Source organism: Schistocerca americana, chromosome 2 (assembly GCF_021461395.2).
Source record: "Schistocerca americana isolate TAMUIC-IGC-003095 chromosome 2, iqSchAmer2.1, whole genome shotgun sequence".
NCBI classification, from domain to species: Eukaryota; Metazoa; Arthropoda; class Insecta; order Orthoptera; family Acrididae; genus Schistocerca; species Schistocerca americana.
The window spans coordinates 59333606-59358771 of record NC_060120.1 but is presented as its reverse complement, the minus strand read 5'-3'; the positions used below and the strand labels follow the sequence as shown (position 1 = coordinate 59358771).

At 39.5% G+C, this 25166-nt stretch overlaps 1 protein-coding gene across 1 annotated transcript in view; it reads left to right on the top strand.

The window, feature by feature from the left end:
- The window catches only part of LOC124593719 (serine/threonine-protein kinase polo), an 81837-nt gene that overhangs the window by 42383 nt on the left and 14288 nt on the right, over window positions 1-25166 (top strand). Inside the window, exon 9 of the mRNA XM_047132031.1 lies at window positions 19425-19671. Coding sequence (XP_046987987.1) covers window positions 19425-19671 — 247 coding nt within the window. The remainder of the gene's footprint in view (window positions 1-19424; window positions 19672-25166) is intronic.

Below are 25166 nucleotides of genomic sequence, written 5' to 3'. Positions count from 1 at the left end.
GACTCATTTAAAAATCAGCTCTTTGATGACGAGCCATGTAGAAGAATTTATGGCCCAGAAGATCACACTTTTATGTCGTTATTAAAAAATTTACTGGCATTTTTGTGTGATATATCTTAAAATGTAATACGTGCATAAAAGACAAACATTATATGTGAAAGCTTAGCTTGTCTTGCAGCGTATTGGCCTTAGAGACCAATATTAGATGTGAAAGCGTTGTTTTTCTTGTAGCAACATTATATATATTAATTTAAACCATAAACTTTTCCTGTTCGTGTGTTCGCACTACTGAACAGTGATGTTGTTATTGGCAGACTACACCACATGTCCGAAGCTCTGAATATTCGCTGTCATCGGCTGGCGAGATCACGTGACATGAGCTATGACTGGCTTACAAATGCGCATCGCAATCTTGATTTCAATGCTTCGGAAAGTAACATGCGGTGTTTGGTGGAATTTGAATTTATACTTTCTTAATACGGAAATATGCAGCGTACATGTTACTGCAAATGGTTCAAATGGCTCTGTGCACTATGGGACTTAACACCTATGGTCATCAGTCCCCTAGAACTTAGAACTACTTAAACCTACCTAACCTAAGGACATCACACAACACCCATGTTACTGCACATCAAATATCTTTCCAAAAGGTGTTTCGTTTTCTAAAGCACCGGGAAATTCTACGCCCATGTATAAAACCATAACCATTCAAAGGATTGATAAGTTATACAGTTCAGAGAGAAAATATACTCTCAATTATCAGAGAAAAACTATGTTTCCACCCGGGAGAAAGTGTATTTTTAACCGGGAAATCCAGGAGAAATCCGGGAATTTTTTTTCCTTGTCCACGTATACACCCTGTCTGTTCCTCTTGCTACCAAATGTCATTAATTTCCACTATAACTTCAACCAGCCCATTTTCCTTTTCAAATTTTCTAACTACCCGCCTGATTAAGGGATCTAACATTCCACACTCTGACCCATAGAATACTGGTTTTGTTTCTCCTGATTACGACATCCTCCTGAGCAGTCCCCACCTGGAGATGAGACTGGAGGACTATTTTACCCAAGAGAATGCCCTAATCATTTAACCATACAGTAGTGCTGCTTGTCCTCAGTGAAAAATTATGGCTGTAGTTCCCCCCTTGCGTTCAGATGTTTTCAGTATCAGCACAGCAAGGCCGTTTTGCTTGACTTTGCAAGGCCAGATCAGTCGGTCATGCAGACTGTTGCCCCTGCAACTACTGGTTGTCCGTCCTTTCCACAGATACTCCTCTGTCGTGGTCGTACCCACTGGACAGCTATTTGTATTGCTGAGGCGTGCAAGCCACCTCACCACTGGAAAGATTCATGGTTTATTCGAAGAAATATCTGATGAACTGATAGTACAAAGTGTAATATAGCCAATTAAACCACCATATATTAAATCCGGTGAAGAAGCGGTTTACGCAACAAACTCAACACCTCCACTTATCTGGAATGATGGAGCTGTCACAATATATACTTCAGAAGATTTGCTGAAAGCAGCAAATCGTACAACACTGCAGAACTTGTAAATTTGCATACTGTACGTAACAAGTTTTTGAAGGAGAAAATCAGACATAAGACATTTGCTCTTATTAAAAGTGAATAAAACACAGAAATATTCTACGTGCTGTAGTATAAAACATACAGTTCTGTACTACAGTACAATGCTGTACTATCCTAAACTTGACATCAAATCTTAATTAACATTACGTTACAGGATGTTGAAACAAGGCCCCAGGAGTAGACAACTTTCCATTAGAAATACTGATAGCCTTGGGAGAGCCAGCCCTGACAAATCTCTACCAGCTGGTGAGCAAGATGTAGAAGACGGGAAATACCCCCACACTTCATGAATAATATAATAATTCCATTCTCAAAGAAAGCAGGTGCTGATAAGTGTGAAAATTACCGAAATATCAGTTTAATAAGTCATGCCTGCAAAATACTAACACGAATTTTTTGCAGACGAATGGAAGAACTGGTAGAACCCGACCTTGGGGAAGATCAGTTTAGATTCCGTAGTAATGTTGGAACATGCGAGGTGATACTGACCCTACGACTTATCTTAGATTAAGAAAAGGCAAACCTACATTTCTTGCATTTGTAGACTTACAGAAAATTTTTGACAGTGTTGCCTGGAATACTCTATTTCAAATTCTGAAGATGGCAGGGGTCAAACACAGGGAGTGAAAGGCTATTTACAGTTTGTACAGAAACAAGACGGCAGTTACAAGAGCCGAGGGGGCATGAAGGGAAGCAGTAGTTGAGAAGGGAGTGAGACAGGGTTGTAGCATGTCCCCGACGTCGTTCAGTCTGTACATTGAGTAAGCAGTGAAGGAAACAAAAGAAAAATTTGGAGTAGGAATTAAAGTCCATGGGGAAGAAAGAAAAACTTTGAGAGGTTTGCCAATGACATTGTAATTCTGTCAGACAGAGCAAAGGGCCTGGAAGAGCAATTGAATGGAATGCGCAGTGTCTTGGAAGGAGGATATAAGATGAAGATCAACAAAAGCAAAACGAGGATAATGGAATGTAGTCGAATTAAGTTGGGTGATGCTGAGGGAGTTAGATTAGGAAATGAGATACTTAAAGTAGTAAAGGAGTTTTGCTATTTGGGGTAAAAATAACTGATGATGGTCGAAGTAGAGAGGATATAAAATGTAGACTGGCAATGGCAGGGAAAGCGTTTCTAAAGAGGAGAAATTTGTTAACATCGAGTATGGACTCAAGTGTCAGGAAGTCTTTTCTGAAAGTATTTGTATGGCGTGTAGTCATGTATGGAAGAGAAACATGGTTGATAAATAGTTCAGGCAAGAAGAGAATAGAAGCTTTCGAAAGTGGTGCTGCAGAGGAATGCTGAAGATTAGATGGGTAGATCACATAACTGAGGAGGTACTGAATAGAATTAGGGAAAAGAGGAGTTTGTGGCTCAACTTTACTAGAAGAAGGGACCGGTTGATAGGACATGTTCTGAGGCATCAAGGGATCACCAGTTTAGTATTGGAGGGCAGTGTGGAGGGTACAAATTGTAGCCCTAAACAAAGAGATGAGTACACTGCAGATTCATAAGGATGTAGGTTGCAGTAGTTACTTGGAGATGAAGCAGCTTGTACAGGATAGAGTAGCATGGAGAACTGAATCAAGCAAGTCTCGGGACTTAAGATAACAGCAGCAACAGGATGTATGCTATAAAGTTTCTTCATTTGTTCTACAAAATGCTGTTGTTAGAGATTTTTTATAACTTTGAAGGCACCAGAGAACACACGACAAAGAATCAGGCTATTCACCCATTGTTTACCTTGTCTCTCTCACTCTGTCCACTACTATTTTTAGATTATGCTCAGTAATCCAGAAGTTTTGGTAGTATCACACCATCAAGGTCCCAGAGGTACTGGATTAGTGGGTTTCTGCTGTACTATGGTATTGAAATTCAGGTGTTTTTGCACTGTCTGTTACTCTGCCTCAACATATTTTCTAATGGTAATACTGTATTTATGTGAATCTAATGCACCCAGATTTTAAAAATTGCCAAAGAGAGTTTGTTGATACATCACTGGCTGGCTAAATTTAGTTTACACAGTGCTCGAGTATGTGAACACTCAGAATAATAATTATGACCCCATTGTCAACTGACAGTTATTATTAAAAAACATCTCCTAACCTCATTGCTTATATCATATGCGCACACCATAAATTACATGCATTCCTAAGCGTTATCCAATAATGTCATCATTACTGGGTATCCTTGGAGTCTGCATCAGATACATTTGATCTTTCCCGAACCCCGGAGGCATTCCAGAGCACGTAACTTCACTGCCTCCAGAGTATTTAAAATATAGCATTTTTTGGATGATTTTACGATCATGGGTGCCTGGATGCTTTTCCAGGCAGATGAAACTGTGAATGGAGAGCAGAACATGTAATTTTTCCTGTCTGAGTCGGTTCACAGTTTGCTTCACAAAACCATTTTTCCTTCTCCTGAGCATAACCTTTGAAAGGCTCATTTATACTAACATTGAAGGTATGTAACACACAAGTCATTCCATTGTTACTGGCTATTGCATCATAAGTGAGATGACTGTGAAATGGAGTAAGACAAAGTATTGGTGACAGTTCCCATACTTTGAGCCAGTCAAGAATTATAGTCTGTCATGCATCCCTTCTCTTGATTTCAAACATCAGGAAACAACTTTGCATTTGTAGGGGTCTTGGGGGGTTGTTTTCCACTTGAAGATAAAGAACGGCAGAAGTTCGGGCCCATCCAATGTGTTTGACAGCATTACAGTAACACACTTTAACACCACGATGTTTTGATGGTAACCACTTTTGTCCCCTTCTCATCAGTTGTGTAATCATGTCATATCAAACCAAATTGGTGTCTCCTCAGTGTTGCCTATTTGACCCAAAATTCATGTCTTTTTGAAGTGTGATGGTATATCCATGAAACTCCTAAAGTTTCTTCTCAAAATCCTGTGGGGGATTTGACATGTTGTTGTACAGTGTCTTAGAGATAAGCCTACCTGTTTCATAAAGCAATCAACCCATTGATCACTAGCCTTTAACTGTTGCCTCAGTATATGAAGAACTGCAGCCACCTCTTTTGCTTTGTTTCTTATGGTATCAGTTGTCACAGGTTCCCCATTCTTTCATCTTTCACAGATGAATTCCAGAACTCCTACCTCAACACCAAGACGACTTCCTTTTGCGAGGGCCACTGAATCTCTTTCAAGAAGCGATGGTTGCAAATAATGCCAATTTGTTCCTTCCATAAGCAAATGTTACTCTCAGCTACATTGAACTCTTGTCCCACCCACCTGTTACCATATTTTTTAGCGCAAAAGTGACTTTGTTTGAAAGTAATTTCACACAATGTTCTTTCTGCTTGCCTAAATTTAAACGACGTTGCAGGTGAACAACAGATTCATGTTTGTACTCAAATGTAATGAGCCACTGAATCGTATGTGCACCTCAGTTTTGAATACTGCATGTAGTAAAAAGGTGTACATTAGATTTGTGTAAGTACGGTACTTGTGTTATTGTGTTCAACTTTTACCCGTAAGGTAATACCACTTAATGAATAGATAAGACAGCATTCAGTCAGTAATTATACAAAATACTGAAAATAGTTTATGCAGTTCTTATGCTGCAATTGATACAGGGCTTTGGTGCTGGTTATAGGATAGCGTTTTACCAATATAGATTCCTTGTTAAAGTATATGGTGAAACATGTGGGTGAATAACTGTTGTCATAAGGTTTCTGCTGAGAGACCACAGCAAGCAGAAGTGTGAAAATTATTAGAATCTACTAGAATTTTTGCAGAAAAAATGCAAGTTCATGTTAAATGTTGCATCATTATTTTGTGTGCCTGTTTCATCCTTAGTAGTAAATCAGTTCTGCTTGGCATACTTTCTATTAGAAGGAGCCAAATATTTTGTTTCTTCATCAGTGCTATATTTCTATGTGTTTCTTGACAAGTTTTGTCTTTGTTTCTTCAATATTTGCTCCACTAGTTTGTAATAGGGCTGATTTCTGGGCTGTTCCCAAGCCAGGACGAAGTTTTTCACCATTTTCAGCCAAGAGTGTGCAACAGACATAGCCTTGATCACTTGCTTTTTCATGCTGGAAAGTGACAAGTCAGAACCTTTAATTCAGCTGAGGCAGAATATTTTCCTAGGACTTCCTGTATTGCTGCTGCGTCATTCAACTTTCAGCTTGTAGTAATAAAAATTTGTTTGCTGAAAAGAGCACAAAGATTCCAGGTTTTAGATTAGATGGCTGTTTAGATGAATGCAAGAAGTCACTGAAGGAACATGATTCAGCATTTTCTGTTGTTTCGTCAGTGAGCTTTGTTTATTACTTCATCACACATCGCACAATGTTCTGTTGTATTGGTAGTTTTGTATCTACCATATATTCTACAGATTATTGTTTCTGATACTACAGTCTGATATTTCAGATATGTTAAATAATTTCCCGAGCTGTTCTTCATTTATAACTGTTATTGTTATTGACAGTTATGTGTGGGCTGGTGGTAGAAACTCCGTGTTTTTTGCGATAAGATAAATATGTGCAAAACTATTGTTCAAACAGCAACAGCAGTAGTGATGGTAAGAGGTGTTTTAATATATCTATAACAGGAATCAGACTAAAATATCAAAAACTGTAACAATAATAATATCAATAAAAGAGGGTCATTTGTAATCAAAAAAATAAACAAAATCCTTTGAATGTTGAGCAGAAGGTACTGAAACATGCTTAAGTAAATCAAAACCACTTACTTCCTACAAGAGTTGCCTTGTTTTTCTGCCTCAGTCTGTGAATTTACTGGACCATCTACTGTCCCATCCTTTAGGTGGTCATCCAGTTGTTTGTTCCCGTGTCTGTAGTCTTCTGTTCAGAAATTTTGGCTAGTCTTGTTAGGTCAACTCTTTCAACATGATCCTTGCAGTTTCTTGCCTTCATCCATTTATTTATGTCTGGTATTCCACACTACCTCTTACCGATACATTTCTTCTTTTGTTCCATGTGCTATCCCATGGATCTATCTTCATACATTCTTTTCCATTGCTGTCAACTTCAGTTCCATAATTTCTGTTTTTCCTGCATATGTCGTAACAGGACGCACCACTGTTTTATACATTTTTATTTTCAGCTCAGTTGCCTCATCTGAACAGGTCTCAGAAGGCCCAATGGTATTGACTGCCATATCATCCTCAACTGGTACCAGTTGACATTAGGAATCTGTAAAATAGGTTTATTTACCTTTCCCCATCATTCCCAAACTGATGCTTAATGTTATTAGCCTAGTTGAGTCTTTTACTAACCATTGCCTGTGTTAATTTGCCTTTTGTTCGTGGCTGATGTACCAGAAGACTAGCAATTGCTAGTACGGATGTGTACCTCAAGCTCATGAGGTAATGCTTCAAATCCTGATAATAAGCCTTCTGTGGATTTTGGCAAGTTACATGATTTTGCATTCAATTTTAACCTTCAAGCACGTGTGCTGATTTTCGCAACATGAGGGGGCATGTGGAATACTTCACACATGTAAAGAATTACTGTCTGTGTGTTCACAAGGTTAATGTGTATAAGCAAGATCACATTGTAATCTTAGTTTAATTAATGATGATTAAATAAACTTATGTGCTAAATCACTGTTTAATTAAACAATAATAAAATAACTTTCAATGAATCACACTGTTGCTGCATAAAGATGTTACCACACAGTAATGTCCCACCTCGAGCATTAAACAGTGCACTTGAATTGGACTGCAGTGTAATGCGTATTTAACTACTAACTATCTTGTACTGCCTCATTGTGGGGTTGTGCTGCTAGCTCATAATCTAGGCCATTTTATTGCACATTTCATATATTTCTTTTTCTCACCTGTTTCACTGCGTATTTTATATTGCTGCTGTTAACCTAAATGTTTGACAAGAAAACTTGTCACTATGATAGCTGAAGCAATAATGAAGGAATAGATACAGGCTCACGATTGTAAAACGTCAGTGGAACTGTGCAAGACAATGTTATTTGTGGTTGACGCACTTAATACACAGGTGCACCCGCTTGAGGTTTATGACTCGGTTTACTCTCCCATCTATGTCTTCCTTGATGTACAGAATATTCATGTCTGACTTAATTGATTTACTGACTTCTGTGAAATTTTTGGGCAGAAGTATATTTTTCTTGAGTGATTATTTTTAAGTAAGATTTCTACAACAAACAGCATTTTATGAGAAGTTCTACTTACTGTGTATGTATCCTCAAAAAGCTACAAGGATATCTAAAATTCTGATAGCTGTACAAAATGCTATTGCTGTTAATCTATTGAGAGGTGCAGCACTTTTGAAAAGTGTGTACATCATATTTTTGATGAAAGTAATTCAGTTTGGTATTGCTAAGTTTGTGTAAATGGTCATACAAAGAGCAATTGAATTGCTCATTGTTAGAAGCCTGATTTATAAATAGATAATTCATAAAGAGAATGGAGTTAATAGATGCTGTAAGCATTTCAGTGCAGAACTAAAAATTTCCCCATGAATATACTGTTCTGGAATGAAAGAATGCCATAAAGTAAAAAACTGACACATAGTGGATTTGTATGTAATGCAGTTCATTGTATTACAGTCTGCACATAAGATTTCTAAATGATTTACCCATACAACCTTCAAGCCTTTAAAACAGGAATCAGATGGTACAGAGGCCACTAAACTCCACATTGAGTTTGTATTTTCATCATAAAACTCCCTATTAACAAATTTCTGGGTGCTCAGATATTTTTTCTTTAATTAGGTGTTTTAGCTAAAAGTATTCTAATGAAGTGTCTCATAGTCAGAAAACGGGTTTTCCAGCCCATATAATCGAAACTTCATGTCTTGGTCTTAGCAACCTTTAAATGTATATTATACAACATTTCTCGTTAACTAGACAGATAGTTGTAAAATCACTAAATGGTGTCTAGATGTAAAGGCATTATCTAGAATGAAGAAGGAACTTTTTCATTAGTCTTGTCATATAGATAAGTAATGTTGCAGAAAAAGGAAAAGTTGTTAAATATAAGTCATTTATTTATTGAGTTTGGGTTTTTTTTTTTTTTTGGGGGAGGGTGGGGGGTGGTAATTCAGAGGCAGTTAGCTCTTTCCTGTCGGAATACTGCAAGAATAGTAGCAGCCGTTCTAGCTGCTTGATGTTGGTTAGAACCAGCTCGACTGTATAACTAAATGGCCAAAACAGCCACGTAGTTCCAATCACAGGTTGACACTCTGAAGACTTCAAATGGCAATAAAAATGTTAAATTATTGACTGTATTTAAAGAGTTGTCATGTACTCATTAAGGGGAATAATTCTGTATTACAGGTTTAACACAGACATGTACCAAAGTTTGGAATTGGGAATATATCCCCGAGGCATCATAACACAGTGTGAAAATTATCCAGACAGTACCAATCTGCTAATGAGAAGTATGGCACTAAGAAATTGCATGTCATGTCAAACCTTTCTGTGATATTTTCTTGCTCATGCCACCCACAGAACGTAACGGAAAAAAGATTTTTGCTTAGTAAATTTTCAGTATTTATGTAGTAATTTTTATTATTGATTACTTCCTTAGTATTACCTTCATAACACATTTTGCAGACAGTACCAACATAATCATTGATTGTACTTGCCAAATTATGTTGCAGTATGAAGCGTAACTCAGGAAGCATGGAGCCATAAACAGATACAGGTTTAAATGCGAACATTTTAGTTTAGGCTTTACCATGATTGTTATTGACATAAATGAAACAACAAGTTTTCTGTTACTACTCACTGTTTATTTATCTCAACGATATGTTTCAAAGGTTTAAACCTCCATCAGGTGGATTTAAATTTGTTAGTATGACATTTGCATGTGTGTTGTGTTAAGATTTTTTGGCGTAACATGTGGCACTGTCTAGTGGGGAAACAAAACTCTATTTCAGAGCACAGTTTTAGGTTTCTTATGACAAAAAAATTGATTAATTTTTCATTTAATGAACAGGCATATTAGGAAAACTAGCTTTCTTCAAACTGAGATGTTTTATACATGGAGTTACATTCCTTAAAGAATGGGGAGGGGGTTAGTCCACACTAAATCAAGATTAATAGTTTAACAGCTGCAGAAAAACTTAGTACAGCTGAATCTTTCACCTCTTCCTCCATCTCATAACAATCCCAAGTTGCCTCCATCAAGCTGTGCTTGGTTCTTTACAAACGCATTACACAGTCACATGTAGCTGATGATCAGAATTTAGGATGTCTTCATACATTTCAGAAAATTTCACTTATTGTAATGGCATTCAGGGAAATTGTGTTCCGCAGCTTCTGATATTGACCTACAGCCAGTGTTAGGAAATTTTGTAAACACATTCTTTTAGGTTACATCATTCCAGGCAGCTGGGGACATTTGCATTCACTGTAAAATATTCTCATTGCTAGCATTCTTCGAGAAATAAAAATTATTTCTGAACAGCACGCATCTTGTATTTGGCTTTCGTGGGATGAATTATGCACAGCCTTAGGTACTGCAGGTGACTTACACAGTTCGCAGGAAGAAACACAAAAGTTCTTCTGGGGAATGTAGTTAGCTTTGTATTGTAAGGCTAGTGTCAATATGAATATGCACCATTCTGGCATCTAAACTTCATAGAAGCTTCAGCAGTCATCCAGGCATTGCTAATAAAATCATAATAACATAGTAGTGTCCATATGTTTTGTAGCTTAAAGTTTTTCCGTTGTTAGCACTATCTGGTCTGGCGACACCACAGTTGTGTCGTGGGCGTAAATGTTTTTAAATGGGTGGTAGATGCTACTCATCAGGTGCTACATCTGTGTGTATATATACGCGTTCACTTTCTGGTTTCATATGCTACGCTCTTTTAAATTGGTTTCATATAGTGCTTTGTCGAGACAAGTACTGTTATGTTAGGTCTGTTTACGTCATTTTAAGCTTAAAAATTACATTGCTGTCTGTGCCATTCATTGTTTCCTTCCGGACAGAGCACTTTCTCACAAGGCATGTCCAACCTGCAGCCATTTCACTACTGCATGTCCATAGTGTGCCGGATTGTAATTATATTTCCATTGGTCAGGTGCTTCCTTCTTGCCTGTTTATGCAGTGCAGTCTTTACATCCTGTGGAAACTCTAAATACAGTAATCTCCCAGGTGTGTGACAAGAATTGCCATTTCCATTGTTCAAACAACTGCCACGTGACAACAGAGTACCGTTTCCATTATTATCGGCCATCCTGTTGTGTATAAATTGATAAGTTTCCTGATGTTAAGTGGTGTGTAAGTGTCAACAAAACAAGTCGAGAGATTTGTAAAACAGATAATTACAAAACAAACATGCTGACATTAAAACAAAAATCAGAAGTAATTGAAAGATTTGAGAAGGAGAAACCACTTCAAAACTAAGGGCTGATATTTGAATGCAGGCTGTTTAGTATGTTAATGAGAACAAGCAGAAAATACAGGATTTTGTCAGGAAATGCAGATTCTAGTTCTGGGCCATCTACATGAAAAAGCACAAAGAGACCTGAATTCATTGAATTAGTTGCTGCTCTTTTGCAGTAGTTTACACAGAAACAAGCAGAAGGTGTCATTGTTTCAGGCATGACGTGTGCCAAAAAAGCTAATTTTTTTTCATGAAGCCTTAGGATTAGAAGTAGAATGTAACGCATCACTGGGTGACTAACAGGATTTGCACATCACAGGATTTGCAAACTTACTGTGCAAGGAGAGCAGCTTAAAGGGGAGGGTATGACATTGGGATCAAGGATTTACTCCAAACTTTGTACACCTTTGGTAGATCATTAAAACATAATGTGAAAGCAGTAAGGTGCACTACTCTGGCAATTCCAAGAAAATCGCAGGAGAAGTATTATACGTCAGTTATGTAACTGATGTATCTGTGCCTAGGCACTGTATGTTAGTTATTGGTGGTTAAGTGGTTAGCGTTCGAGCTTTGTAAGACGAATGTGTATGAGGTGACTGTTCAAGTCATGCTCAAACCTCAATTTGTGTAGTACAAGAGTAAATTCAGTGACATTCAAAAAATTTCCATCTACACTGTTCGTTTTTGCTATGTTAGCAATGTCCCAGTGCTATGCAGGTTAACTGCCAAATGTGGTGTGCTGCTTGTCTGCAGCTTTGAAGCATTGAGGTGCAAAGTAGTTCCAGATGCATTACTAGATAGGATGTGTAAGGGATTTCGCAAATCATTCACGACAGGCATACCCCCATGGAAAACTGTTTCTTCATTTACTAGTCGATAGTTACAAATATTTCCTAATAATTAACTTTAATTAAAAATAGTAAGTAGCCAAATAACAAGAAATTACCTAATACTTGCTAACAGAATCTTCCATCGGTTCTTGGTAGAACATTATAATAAATGAAAAGCACCAGTTTGCTTTTGTTCTACAGTATTAATTTCATGGAAATGCTTGTAGTTTTTAGTTAATTACCTGTTGAGTGTCATATAAATTAAATAATATGACTGACAATAAAAATTTCGATTAAAAACAATTAGAGCAGGAGTCAAACAGCCGCTTCGTACAAGTTTGCATTACGTAGTTCGAATGCTAACCACTTGACCATAGCATCTACGCACAGATACATAAGTAAGAAACTAAAACATTCCTTGTGGTTTTCTGAGAATTGCTGGAGTAATGCACCTTCTACTTAGACATCATTGTTGTAGTGTCCTACTAAAGGTGTGCGAAGTTATCCCAATGATGTGGTCTCCCCTTGTTAGTTCAAATGTGACAGCTGATTACTTCCTCATAGAGTTCCAGAAGTTTGTGGAAGGTGAGAATTTCACACCAGACCAAATTCATAATGCGGACAAAAGTGGTATGTATTGGAAGTGCCTACCAACCAGTCATTGCTTTTAAGAGTGAAGTTCGTGCTCCTGGACATGGCGTCTAAAGAACACATTAAAACTTTGTGCACGGCTAATGCTTCTGGGAACCACAAAGTGGAACTACTAGTGATTTGAAAATCAAGAAAGCCCTGAACATTCAAGGATATTATAGTTAGGGATCTCTCTTTGCATTGTTGCAACCAAAATGCTGCATAGGTGGATTGTGAAATTTTCAAGAACTAATTCCACACGCAATTTGTACACAAAGTTCAGTGAATTCTGGAAGATGTTACATTGTGGAAAGATGTTATATTGCTTGATAACAACCCTTCAGATCTGGGAGTGGACTTCTGTATCTGATAATTGACTCGTAGTAGAAAAGTTTTTACCGCCCAATGTGACAGCCATTGTAAGGCAAATTGTCCAAGGCGCAATTGCATTGGTAAAACAGTGCTACCAGTTTTGACTAATGAGAATGAAAATGCTACTTGATAAGGATGATTTGGTGACTTCCTAGAAGTAGTTGACAACTCTAAATGTTGTACGTGGGATTTCTGATGCCTGGCAGAAAGTAAAGCCGCACACACTATTTCAGTAATGGAGAAAAATTCTTCCACGTATAGCAGGAAGTGATTTTCGAGGTTTCAGTAATGATGAAATAACTGCACAAATGATAAATCTGGCAATTGATTTAAATGATTTGAAGATTTTGATGAAGAATACTTGAATGAATGGCTGAAGATCAGTAAGCGTGAACGTGGCTTTCAATACATAATTGATGCCAAAATGTGACGGATACTCCACAACAAAACAAAGAAGACTGTGAATGTGAAGGCTGGGATGAAGAAAGTGACCTAGTTAGTTATTGTACCACATTGCAATGTACTGATAATCTTCTAGATTATAAGGGCCGGAGGTGATTTCAGTGCAATAACATAAATAAGTTTCTCAAGAAAATTCGAAACGCCCTGTGGAAAGACGTCAGTTTCTCTCAGAAGCAAACGATGCCACACTGTTAAACAGGCCTACAGTACCTTTGCACAGAACTTGGATGAACTTTTGAACAAAAACAGGTTGGAAATACCTCGATTATTTGTGGTTTTTGATTATTTGTGCATCTTCTCCCTCACATTACCGTGAAGAATTGGGAGTATAATTACTTTTGCAAAACTGTAAAACTAAATGAGTTACATTTAGATGCCAATGTGTTTATCTTTTATTTCTGACTAAAAATAAACAAATCCATTGCGAGAAAGTCCGTTTCCTGCACCACACACAGGTTTGGCACCTGCTTTCCCAACACTGCAGTGAAAGTGTTAATACTACCTAATTGAGCCAGGCATTCAGTGTGCTGAAAAACGTCAGTTCTGAGCATCTGAACTACAGCTCGGATCTTCTCTGGAAGCTTGTGAAGGCTTTGTGATATATGGTGCTTCATATTCAAGTTTTGTGTGTGCAAAAAAAAATGTATGTATATGATCACTCAATATAAAACCTGAAGCTTCTGGGACCTGATGAAACTTGGGATGAAGTATGGTTAGCTTTTCTGCAAAAAGCAACACAGCTCCAACGAAGTGACAGGGTGCAGTTACAGTTTTTCTCTCCATCATGTTCACTTTATCGCCATGAACATGCACAGAGTGGCACAACGGAGAGAGCTGAGAGGAAAACTGTGTGTAGCCTGCATGTAGTTTAGACAAATGTACAGATTTACTCTCTAATAGATACCTGCACAGTTAAATGAAGGTGTGTAGGCCTCTTTGGATGATTAAGCGTGACTGTTTTCCCATATTAATGCAGAGAGAGAGCATAAGTTTCAGCATTCATGAAGGGATTATTTTTGAGAATATACCACGTAAAGGAGTGTGCCAAATTGTGTTTAATTACTATGTAAGAGATCAATCTTTAGGTTACTTTAGACATCACGAATAATTGTCAGCTTTTCCTAAATCTTAGTCTTTCTTGATTTGCTGGTCCTTACTGCAGTTTCCAGAGGGCAAAATTCGACGCTTCGATAAACCATGTATGATCACTTTCCACTTGAACCTAATGGAATGTTTTCTGCGACCTCAGATCATATGCGCTACTTGCAGAAGTTGACACTAGTTAGAAATTACCATCTGAACAGAATGACCTACCTATTGGCAGTCAGAATAGATTGTGACTCAATAGGGACGTGAAAAATCCTCATCGACTGATTTACCTAATTAATACTTCCTTATAGGAATATATGCATGAAAAGCTGCATACATTATCATACCTGTTCTGGAATTTGGGGATGGTTGCCACTGTGGCTAGAATCTGCCTGGCTAGTGTACCAGCCAGCCTGAATGTGGGTTTTAGGCAGTTCCTCACATCAAATTAGGCGAATACTGGGCTCATACGTACATCCCACATCAGTTACATGATTCATAAACTTTTTGAAAGTCATTCTTTTTCAGATGGATAACATTAGACACAAATGGGTGGGGTACACAATTTTCGCCCTGGAAGCGAGGGGTGACAACAGGGAGGACATCTGTACATAGTCTGCTACCATTAACATTGCCAATTCCAGATTAACATGCCAACACTGTGAAGATTAGGCATAAGGCTAGGAAAACAAAGGAAAAAATGCAGCTATTGTGTAGCTAATTGCATCCATATGCACTATTTCACCAGGGATAATTTATGAATGAAAACGGATAAAATGAGAAATAGACAGTAAACATATTGAATGTCAACGTGGGTGATTTTGATGAAGTAAAGTGAAGATGTGCCACTTCCAGGCAAATTCCTGAAGCCCAATTGGAGAACTTCACTTTTGTTCACATGGCAACAAAGACTTCAGTGCTTCTGACCGATGGTTTTCAATATAGAAATGTCACCATGGAATTAGCCAAATGAGCATTGGAGCAGAAGCAAGTTCTTAAGTTACTGAATCTGCTACACAATTTCACAGAAATCTACCTGAAGTAAAGGAGATAAAATTTTGCATAATGAGGTGTACAACTGCCATGGAAAAAGTGGTTTATTATAGTCAGCTTCTGATCAGAACTGTCTTTTCTTTTTTAACAATAGGGGATGGGGGGCAATAAGGTGGGATTCATTATGAATAAAGACAGAATTGCCCTCATTGCTACAAATACATTGGCTAGCCATAAGCTGGAAGACTGTTGTACAGATATAAAGATATTTAAAATGTGCGATTGAAGTTTACTTTTATGACCACTTCCCAGCTCGCCCACATTTCCTTGTGTTGAAATCGCAAGATGGTAAACAGTTGTGTATTTAGCCAAAATCAAATAGCATCTATTCAGCTGCTGGATCAGAATGCCATAGAAGCATTTAAGGCTCACTACAGCTATAAACTGCACACTTCAATAATGAATTCAGACGAGCAAATGGGAAGTTCCTTGGTAAATGGTAAATTTGAAGGTGCTGTGATAAAGCATGACCAATATCAGCAGCGAAATGCATAAATTCTTTGTGGGATGTCGTGGCTGTTTTTAATGTTCTCAAAAACTGATGTTAGTCTTGATCATGATATTAATTAATTTTATACTGAAATTGTTGGGCACAGAAACATGGATTGCACTAAGATGTCTGCAAACAATGTAGACCAGGTACTGTATAGCCATGTTTGACCAATTTTCATTTCAACTGAGGGCGTGAGAGACATTTGAGCCTTTGAGAATGGTGTAAGGCCAAAACACGTAAGCCAGAGTAAACCACTGTGTTGTTGAAAAAAATGAAAGAAATGAAGAATGTAGTAACAGCTTTCAACAGCAGTTAACATCCAGTATCATGATGTTCTGCTGTGCAGTATTAGTCTTATAGCCTTGAACTGCTGGGTAGTGATGAATTGAGGAACTAATTTAAGAGATAATTGATGACAAAAAGTGTATTAATGTAGTTATAGCCATGTTGGCTAAGATTGAACCAAATCTTTGGTAATGCAATTGAAGAGGAGGAAGAAAGTGTAGACAACAATGTTCCCATTAGATGTGGTACGCTGGGTAATTCAAACAGTTATGCAAGTGGAGAAGGAAGTGAATGAAACCATGTTCAGTTGTTACACAAAATTAATGTGGAACACTGTGCTTAAAAAGAATTTGTGAAATGACCTGTCAGCAAGATGACATACTTAAAATGGAAGAAAAATAAAGCTACAGTAGCTTGCAGATGGTGTTATAAATAGTTGTGTATTTTATAGTGTTTCATATACTGTAGTGCAGTACAGCATTTCATTTGTAAGTACTGCAGTGTTATTGTTTTGGTTGCCATTTTGGTGAAATTTTCCTAATCACTGCAGTTGAGTTTTTTTACATGTTTTGCTTCTAATGGTATTTAAATTCTGTACAATATACAGCACAGCACAGTACAGTGTAGTGTAAGATTGCATTATCTACTTTCCAAAACTTTCCAGGTGTAGTATTCTCATCCCACAGCTGTCTCGATACAAGTATTTGCACTGTAACATGGGAGTGTTCCCCAACAGCTGCTTTAAATCGGGCTTCTGCTGCAACTCAAAACTTTGAGTCTAATTTTCTAGCTTTGTATTGCTATATAAATTAAAATATGATGATGGTTGCAGCGTATGTGAGAAGTTGGTACCAAAAGGTTGCTTTAAGCACTCATACAACAAGAAATGTGTGTAAAGTGTGTTCTCAGGGTTTGATAGCTTTCCTTTTCCACTGCATACAGTAACAATTTGTCTTTGATCACAGCGTTTAACTATAAAGCTGTATTGTTTGAGCTGATATAGAGGGGTTGTGGTTTTGGTTCACAGCTGATAGGCCAACACTCTTAATTACGAACCATGCAGTCACAGTTCTGTTATTGCAACTTAAAATGATAGCTTCATTAGTAAAGCAGATGACTTCAGATTTTTGGTAGTGAGGGTAGGCAGAAAGTTCTTGTAGATAACTGACAGATTTCTAATCCCAATACGAAGACATTTCTCTTGCCAAACCTCTATTCTCCACAGAAATACTTCAGGCCCACATAACTGTTGAAGTATCTTCAATCCCAAGTTCAGTTTGAACACTTCAGTAAACATGTTCTTACTGAATATAGTTTGCTCTTGCATTCTTCTGACCTGTGAGCTGATTTCACCAGTTGTTCCTAGGGTGCCAGCAGTATAATTCTAAATCTCAATTACTATATGCCTTCTGTCTTTCTCACAGATGCAGAGGTGAAAAATTAGTAAATGACTGGTAAAACCCCTGGAATGGGCCAGGGATTGAAGACAGGACTTTCATAAACACATGCTCTCAAGTACTTTAGTACTTATTTTATTTTTCCTGATTTACACATTTAGTAGCTGACAGCCTTGCTGCAGTGGCAACACCAGTTCCTGTCAGATCGCTGAAGTTACGCGCTGTCGGGCTGGGCTCCAACTGGGATGGATGACCATGTAGTCTGCCGAGCACTGTTGGTAAGCTGAGTGAACTCAACCCTTGTGTGGTTAACTGATGAGCTACTCCATTGAGAAGTAACGGCTACAGTCTGGTAAACTTACATACGACTTGGAGAACAGCGTACTGACTACGTGCCCCTCCATATCCGCATCAAGTGAAGCCTGCGGACTGAGAATGACACGGCGGCCGGTCAGTAATGTTTCGCCTTCATGGCCTGTTCGGACAGTTTTTGTACATTTAGTGACATTGGTTATTTACAAAGTACTTAACATCACAGGAGCATTTCAAATATGTCCAAAAAAGTATGTTCATTTATGAATTAAAATACCACATCAAAAAATTTGAGTCAGATGATGATCAGGGAATTCAGTTAGGAAATAAGTGTTGTAGAAAAGATTTCCTATTAGTGCAATAAAATGATGGTAGAACTAAAGAGCATATAATATGTAGATTGATAATAGTAAGTACAGAACCACAGAAAAATAAAATAAAACACGTATAAAAGAATTTTGTGTGAGAGTATCTCTTCACTACATTTTTCGGGAGTGCGGCCCTGTCTGAAAGTAAAAATCAGAAGATTGACAGTGCATACAAGAAGGGTCTTAAAGCTTTCCAAAATTGGGCGGCAGAAGAATCCGAAGATTTGGTGGATAGCTAGAGTAGTAAAGGCATAAGGCACCTCCCGAGGTGCCGAGGTAGAGTTATTTTGGTAATGGAGAAAAAACGATTGAATACAAAAAGTTTATTAACACAAAAGTGGGCGTGCGGTGTATTTCGTAAAAGTGTAAAGAATAGCTGTCTTCATGTTACCAAGGCAGACATTCTTGAGTAACATCACAGTTTCATCTTGGTTTAGTTAAACAACAATAAAGTAAACTTATGAGTTAAATCATTGTTTAATTAAACAAGAAAATAAACTTTAATTGTATCCGGTTGCCGCGTACAATTGTTAACTCACAGTAATGATCTGTTCAGAGCATTAAGCAGTGGAGTTGCATAAGATCCCAGCCAGACACCTATTTGATTACTAATTGTCTTGTAGACAACAGCCTCATTGTGGGATTGTGCTGCTGGCTCAGAATCTGAGGCATTTCCTTGCTCGCTGTTTATTTTATGTTGCTGCTGTTCATGTGCATGTATGGCAGCACAACTTGTCACAGTGTTAGCTGAAGCAATAATCAAAGAATAGTTACAGGCTCACAATTATAAAACAGTGGAATATATATATATATATATATATATATATATATATATATATATATATATATATATATATATATATATATATAATGTGTGTGTGTGTGTGTAAAAAAACAAAGATGATGTCACTTACCAAATGAAAGTGCTGGCAGGTCGACAGACACACAAACATACACACAAAATTCAAGCTTTCGCAACAAACTGTTGCGTCATCAGGAAAGAGGGAAGGAGAGGGAAAGATATATATATATATCATGAGAGAAAAAGTAAAGTTGCTGATTTCTGCTGCCACTGCACAAATTGTCTTCAATTTCGTCATACTTTGCTTCTATTGTGTTTCCATGTTGTTCAGTTTGCTAGTAATAGGAGTAAAAGTAATGAATAATAATGTTGGTTTTTTCCAGGAATCTCTATTACATACTGGAAAACGGAGAAGAAAAGTTCTACACTGTTGATAGTTACCCTGATACATTGGCAAAGAAGATGAAGTTGTTGAAGTACTTTGAACGGTACATGCAGGATAATCTGATAAAAGCGGGAGCTGCAGTTCCTGTAAGAGAGTGTGATTCCATTAGCAGACTTCCATACATGTATCAGTGGTTTCGGACGTCCAATGGTGTTGTTATGGTGTTGTCAAATGGAACAGTTCAGGTATGACTTAAAGAAGTTAAATACAAGCGGTAGTTGCCAAGAAGAGATGTTTTTCCTCATGTTTGCATTACAGTTAAGGGTCACACTGTTTCTGTTGTAGTAACTATCAGTTATCATTATGTTTACTGAAGGATTGTTGTAAGCCAAGTTGAAGATGGCTTTTCATATATATATATATATATATATATATATATATATTGGTAACTTTCTCTACTGTGTTGGAGGACAACCACCCAGTCACCACTTGCTTAACAACCAGAATTGGACGTAAGCAAGTTTTGGAAAGAACTGGAGTAAAAGTGATACCTAATCGAACAAGACCGGAAACTTGGCTATCTTCGGACAGATGCTTTCTTGAGCTAGCATGTGCTGGCTGGGTACATTAGGCTGTGACTGCAGTTCTGCTGCTTGATGGGTGTGAGGGATTGTTGGATGGAGTGGGGGAGAGGTGGCTTGAGGTACAGAGGGAAGGGTAGCTGACAAATAAGAGGGAGACAGCAGTTGGACAGAAGAGAAGTACAGGAGGGAGAGGTAGCAGGCTCATGGGATGAGAATCGATGTGCCTCCAGCAATGGTGGGTTCATACAGAGCATGACAACAATGATACGGAAGAGTTTATTGGGAGGGAATGACAGAATAGAGGAACAGGAGATGATGGGGGGAGAAGGATTGGGTGTAGGGCGAGTGAATTTAGGGTGTTGTAGTAGGGAGCTAATGGAGATAGATATGAGGAGGATAATGGGAATGAAGGGTGTGTTGAAAAGACAAATCTTGTTTAGGCTGTTAAGAGAAGCTGATGTTGAGAGAGAGAGAGAGAGAGAGAGAGAGAGAGAGAGAGAGAGAGAGAGAGAAAGAGAGAGGGGGGGGGGGTGTTTTCCAGATCGCCCAATTCACGAAACAACTGTTGAAATTGTTGATGTGCACACCCGTGCATTCTGCCCACGGGTGATCAGTTTAGTTGTAAGCATTCATTTCATTGGACAGTTAATTGGTTGTCATGCCCACATAAACTTTACAGAAATGTCATTAGATGGTATGACATGAATGTTCTCACAAATGGCCCTGCTTTTAATGAGATGGGATAAGCGTATGATGGGACTGTAGAAGGACGTGCTGCGTGAGTGTACTGACAGGCTTGCACCCATGTCTTCCGCAGGTATATGACTTGTGTGGTATGGGTGAATGTGCCTTACGATGGACCAAGATATAGTGAAGATTCTGTGGGTGGCGGAATACCACTCTAGGTGGGGTGAGCTGGATGATCATTTCTGGCCAGAGTGATAATTATAGTAGTTCTGGCAAAAGACATTGTTCAGTTGTCAGTCCAGTATATTAGATTTTTTTATGAAATAGGGGATGGAGGGGAAGGTGTCAGGGGGATGCTCCTTCACAGCAAGTTGTTCGGAGTAATGGGAGGAGGAGTGGGTGGGGCGGTGGATGAGGAAGTGTTGTGAGAATTGTCAGTGGCCTAGGTTTGGGGATAGTGTCTGTCTGAAGGCCTGATTGAGACCTTCAGCGTACTGCACAAAAGAAGTCTTGTCGCTGCAGACAAGCTGTCCATAGGTAGCTGAAGTTCATGGGAGTGTGTGGTTTTAGTTCATGGGAGTGTGTGGTTTTTTTGTGTGGAAGGAATGACTGCTACTGAAATGCAGTTCTTGATGGTTCATGGGCTTTGTATGGATGGAACAATGAGAGGTGGTCAGTGTCCAGGAAGGTGGCAAGTTGGGCTGAGGATGCCCAGGGGGGAAGCTAATGGGAGAGTGGGTGTTCAGGCTGTGGAGGAATTAGGATAGGGTTCCTGGCCACGAGTCCAAATCATGAAGAGATCAATCAACGTGAGCCACACACATCGTTTGGACTTGTGTGTGGCTAGGAACATTTCCTCTAAATGGCTTGCAAACAGGTTTTAATATCTTGTTCAGAAATAAGAAATACATGAGCATGAGAACATATTAGTTTGGTGTGTGCCATCTACTGTTGGGTGAGAAGTTACATCAACTGCATATCAGTTAGTTCTGCTGTTTAATGTGAAAGAGATATGAAGGGAATGAATGTCCATAGTTGCCAGTGTGAAAATGCTGCTGTAAGAGTTCCCAAACCTACCATCTCTACACTTCCATGAATAACATACCTGCCTCGAATTAGTTGTACTGCTCCTGACAGTTTTGAAGCACCCCGTTTTATTAAACATAACAACACTTTGCTTCACTTTGGCAGTGATGGGAGGTTGCATTGCCATTTGACTTTCAACATGCTAATCGGTGTGACAGTTTTGTACATATCGCAAACAAAATCAAAACATATAACATATTTGCCTGACTATAAGATGTCTCATTTTTAAGAGGCTCCTTCAGAATTTTTCTGACTAATTAAATTTACAAACTGTTTTAATGATGCAAAATATCTATCAGAAATGTTAAAATTTGATTTATTTTAAACTTACTCATTTATTGCGTACACTTTGACAAATGGAGAAGTAAAAGAAACAAAAGAAATGGTTTACATTAATTTTTGTCTTGACAGCTTTTCTGCTTACTAAGCCAGCCATTGCTGTTACTACTTTTGTCATTGGTACTACACTCCTGGAAATGGAAAAAAGAACACATTGACACCGGTGTGTCAGACCCACCATACTTGCTCCGGACACTGCGAGAGGGCTGTACAAGCAATGATCACACGCACGGCACAGCGGACACACCAGGAACCGCGGTGTTGGCCGTCGAATGGCGCTAGCTGCACAGCATTTGTGCACCGCCGCAGTCAGTGTCAGCCAGTTTGCCGTGGCATACGGAGCTCCATCGCAGTCTTTAACACTGGTAGCATGCCGCGACAGCGTGGATGTGAACCGTATGTGCAGTTGACGAGGGCGTATAGTGGGCATGTGGGAGGCCGGGTGGACGTAGCGCCGAATTGCTCAACACGTGGGGCGTGAGGTCTCCACAGTACATCGATGTTGTCGCCAGTGGTTGGCGGAAGGTGCGCGTGCCCATCGACCTGGGACCGGACCGCAGCGACGCACGGATGCACGCCAAGACCGTAGGATCCTACGCAGTGCTGTAGGGGACCGCACCGCCACTTCCCAGCAAATTAGGGACACTGTTGCTCCTGGGGTATCGGCGAGGACCATTCGCAACCGTCTCCATGAAGCTGGGCTACGGTCCCGCACACCGTTAGGCCGTCTTCCGCTCACGCCCCAACATCGTGCAGCCTGCCTCCAGTGGTGTCGCGACAGGCGTGAATGGAGGGACGAATGGAGACGTGTCGTCTTCAGCGATGAGTCGCTTCTGCCTTGGTGCCAATGATGGTCGTATGCGTGTTTGGCGCCGTGCAGGTGAGCGCCACAATCAGGACTGCATACGACCGAGGCACACAGGGCCAACACCCGGCATCATGGTGTGGGGAGCGATCTCCTACACTGGCCGTACACCACTGGTGATCGTCGAGGGGACACTGAATAGTGCACGGTACATCCAAACCGTCATCGAACCCATCGTTCTACCATTCCTAGACCGGCAAGGGAACTTGCTGTTCCAACAGGACAATGCACGCCCGCATGTATCCCGTGCCACCCAACGTGCTCTAGAAGGTGTAAGTCAACTACCCTGGCCAGCAAGATCTCCGGATCTGTCCCCCATTGAGCATGTTTGGGACTGGATGAAGCGTCGTCTCACGCGGTCTGCACGTCCAGCACGAACGCTGGTCCAACTGAGGCGCCAGGTGGAGATGGCATGGCAAGCCGTTCCACAGGACTACATCCAGCATCTCTACGATCGTCTCCATGGGAGAATAGCAGCCTGCATTGCTGCGAAAGGTGGATATACACTGTACTAGTGCCGACATTGTGCATGCTCTGTTGCCTGTGCCTGTGCGCCTGTGGTTCTGTCAGTGTGATCATGTGATGTATCTGACCCCAGGAATGTGTCAATAAAGTTTCCCCTTCCTGGGACAATGAATTCACGGTGTTCTTATTTCAATTTCCAGGAGTGTACAATCCTAATTCATAATCCTCTTGACATTTCTTTCTTTATGACAGTCTTTCCCATAATGCATCATCTGAAGTCATCCGTAGCATTGGCTAACAGTGCTTTCTGATTCTTCACATAATCATTTAACTTGGCTTTCTGCTCTCTTTGAGTGAGGCTCCTCTAGCCCAGCATGGATATTGATTTCTTAAGTCTCCCTCTGGAGTGAGGGCGTGATGTCCTTCAAGAAGCTACTCACTGTAAAGCTGTTGCAAGTGAGCCTTAAAAGGTCTATGCATAACATTGAATTGTGAGGCTAAATTGCCAGGAGTTACTAAGAGATCTGCATTGTTCTTTGCTATCAGACCCTTAACTTGCTGGGGTAGGTGTTCACTAAAAGAATCCAGCATCAACATCTCTTCTGGTGTGCAGAGGGTCTAGTATTCTTTTTCAAACAACCTTCAGTCAAATCTAGCCTCAGGTCATAGGTCATATGTCATCTGCCCATTCTCTTGTCACCTAAAAGCTAAATCATATAGGCAGTTTCCCTTTTGGTATCATTTTCCTTTGAACAACGACATAGGCAGGAGCTTCCTACTACCTGCTTTATTGACAAAATTTGACAGCATATTAGAATAAACAGCTGCTGGATGTTCATCATCCATATAACCTAGCAAGTAATTGTTGTTTCTGTTAGTGATCTGGATCACTATATGGCTGCGATCACCTGGTCCCTGTTGCAGGCTGCCAATCTCGCAGCTTTGAGGGACAACAAAAATAATTGTTACTACTTCATATATGAGGGGCAGTCAAATATAAACTGAATGCCTGCCACAATGGGACTGTGGAATTGGTTACTTTCAAAAATAATCACCACTTACATTAAGACTTTTATCCCACTGGGTGACACAATGATTAGTTCCTGTTTTGTTGAATGCGGTCTGTTGCAGACAGATCTACAACCTCCTCCACTGTTGCACTTAATGTCCAACTCGGACAGACGTGCAGGCAGACCCGGGCTGCATGGAGGATCTTTAGGCATTTCCCAATCAAATTGCTGAAGCATAGCCTCCAGCTGATAGGCAGTATGGAGGTGGGCGTTATTGTGCAACAGCTTGATGGCAAATGACAAAACCAGCAGTGTAAACATCCCACACCTCTCCTGCCAAAGAAATCAGAAGCTTGTTGAGTTCTTACAGTGTGGAACCGCAGTCAATGCACAGTGCTATGAAGATGGAAACTGCGTTGTGGCAAAAAGTGAAAATGCCCAGGAATGCTGCTGGACGAAATCATTCTGTTGCACGGTAATGCACGCATCCTTGCTTCCAATTGGATAAAGGCTACACTTACGCAATTTGATTGGGAAACACTAAAACATCGTCTGTATAACCTGGATCCTTCACTGTATGATTTTCACATTTTTGGTGACCTGAAGATCGATGCATGTGGCTGTTAGTTTCTATTAGATGAGGGACAGCAAGAGTGAATGTGGTTGCAAGTCTGTCAGCAGCTGACAGGAATTGATTCTCATCT